Below are 2119 nucleotides of genomic sequence, written 5' to 3' on the forward strand. Positions count from 1 at the left end.
ATAGAAAATGCCCATGGTAATAATGAGCACACGGCAATGAAATGGAGACATTGAGAGAAACTTATATCTACTTATAGTAGATTTTGGGGATGAGTTTTTTTAGAAAACCTTGAGAAGGTCTACTGTCTACAGATTAGCACGGAGTGGATTATTAATTATAATGGTTCATAGCAACATACGGTTATTACATTCACAGCAGCAAATCTGTGCTGGTCTGTTACAAAATTTGATAAATTGTTTTGTTGGTTACTTGGTCTGATATTTCTTTAATTTGGATGTAGCACACCTTAGCGCTATGCACAAAACGTTAATAGGGCATTTCACCCATATGATATGTTGATACATGAGACGTTATATCGTGCCCGATAAAGCGTGTGTATTTTATCAAGTAAAATCCCGAACTCAGATATACTCAAAGATAAACAAAACTCTCACGAGAAATTAATTAAAAAAATCGTTCTCATTTTGCTCTTTATTTAATCACACAAAAAAGATATTTTAAATTTTTCTCCTAAATGCTAACAGAGAACACTTTATGAGCTGTTAATAATATTAATAAGAAAAAAATCACATTAAGCTAGAAATACCAGCTCTAATCGGGGAATAGGCAACTAATTTCATGTGAACGCCATTGAATTTAACGCGTGGAGACTAGATAACCATTTTCAAAACGTATGCTTATCGACTTTTCATTCAAGTACTTCAGAACTTTTGTAGATAAATGAAATAAAGCAATGTTGTGAACAAAAGGCAAAAAAATAATCAACAATTTATTTTGCAAACATAAGACATCAGTAACAAATTTGTTTTTAATTAGGCAACATCTTCGCAAAATTGCGTGAGAGAGGGAGAAGAAGAACAGGAGAGAGGAACAAAAAAACAAATAAACGAAAAAGAAAATAAACATTTAAAATGACACACGGTCATCATTTTGGCGGAGGAGGACATCATCACCACGGCGGAGGACATCATCACCATGGTGGTATGCATCATCACCACGGCATGATGTCCCATCACCATGGAGGTATGCATCATCACCACCATGGTGGTATCCATCATCATCCACACCACGGGTTTTTTCATCATCCAAACCATCATCGGCATCATCATCGCCGACCAATTTTTATTGTTCCAATCCACACCACAAATCGTGTCCCACCACCTGCCACCATTATCGTTGAAGATGAACGCAGACGTGAAGATTGTATTTGTTGCTGTACCATTATGTAGCAGTGTGAAAATAGAAATTGATAATAAAAAATACTTTAATGAAGAAATTTTATTTTGGGGTATTTTACAGCTTTTTGGAAAATCGTTAAAAAGTCAGTCTACATTTACTGAACACAAAAATAATGTGCGACACATACACATGTATATTATTAAGCATTTCGGCTTCTAAGTGAATAGGAATTCTTTGCTTAGCCTACATAGGTACTCGACATTTTGGTTAAAAAATGAGAATTAAGAACAAATTTTAACTTTTTTGCATTTGTTGCTTTACTTTCCCAATTTGGCTTGACGTTGGGGATGAAAGATACCAAGCAATGGCCCTGACCGGCAAAGCCCAGGACCTATCTTATTCCCTCTTTAATCTCAAGTGGCACTTACCTTACCGTGGTGTTACCTGAGATGCTGCCTTTAAAACCTGTTAAAAGTAGTGAGCTAACATGTGCCGCGCATTCACCCATAAGAAAAGCATTATACCATAGAAAAAAAAGGGAAAAAGACAAACAAACTCCTCTAAAGTTGACCCCCGCAAACGTCTTAAGGAGTAATCTTCGAATATGCATTGAAAAATACAAGGCCATACAGGAAATACTAAACATTCGGATTCGTTTTTTTTACCCCTTGTTAGGTACCTCCCGATTTTCAGCATTTTGGTGGATTTAAGCTAAATTTTTCGCCCAATTTAGGTGTAATTTGGTATTTAGAGTTCCCATTCACCTCCAAAAATTTTTGACTTAGATCTACGTTTTGATATTGTCCCCATATAACGGTACCTCCTAATATTTAGAATTTTGAGGACTTTGTTGATATTTTCAGACCAAATAAGCAGAATTTTTGCATTGCGAACATAGGTCAACGTTTTAATATAACACCCATATACATGTACCGACCG

At 35.6% G+C, this 2119-nt stretch overlaps 1 protein-coding gene across 1 annotated transcript; it reads left to right on the plus strand.

Moving 5' to 3' along the window:
* Positions 1–611: 611 nt before the first annotated feature.
* On the plus strand, positions 612–1230 carry LOC141386820 (uncharacterized). The gene is made up of 2 exons (XM_073955729.1): positions 612–750; positions 818–1230. Exon 2 carries the CDS (start codon positions 913–915, stop codon positions 1228–1230), a length of 318 nt encoding a protein of 105 aa, XP_073811830.1. The 5' UTR covers positions 612–750; positions 818–912.
* The last annotated feature ends 889 nt before the right edge of the window (positions 1231–2119 follow it).

The sequence above is a fragment of the Musca autumnalis genome, unplaced genomic scaffold (assembly GCF_047663935.1).
Source record: "Musca autumnalis isolate F117 unplaced genomic scaffold, ASM4766393v1 scaffold_5, whole genome shotgun sequence".
NCBI lineage: Eukaryota > Metazoa > Arthropoda > Insecta > Diptera > Muscidae > Musca > Musca autumnalis.

What these genes read in the sequence shown, in the direction of transcription:
- LOC141386820 (XM_073955729.1), top strand. Translation starts at nt 913, where the DNA reads ATGACACACGGTCATCATTTTGGCGGAGGAGGACATCATCACCACGGC.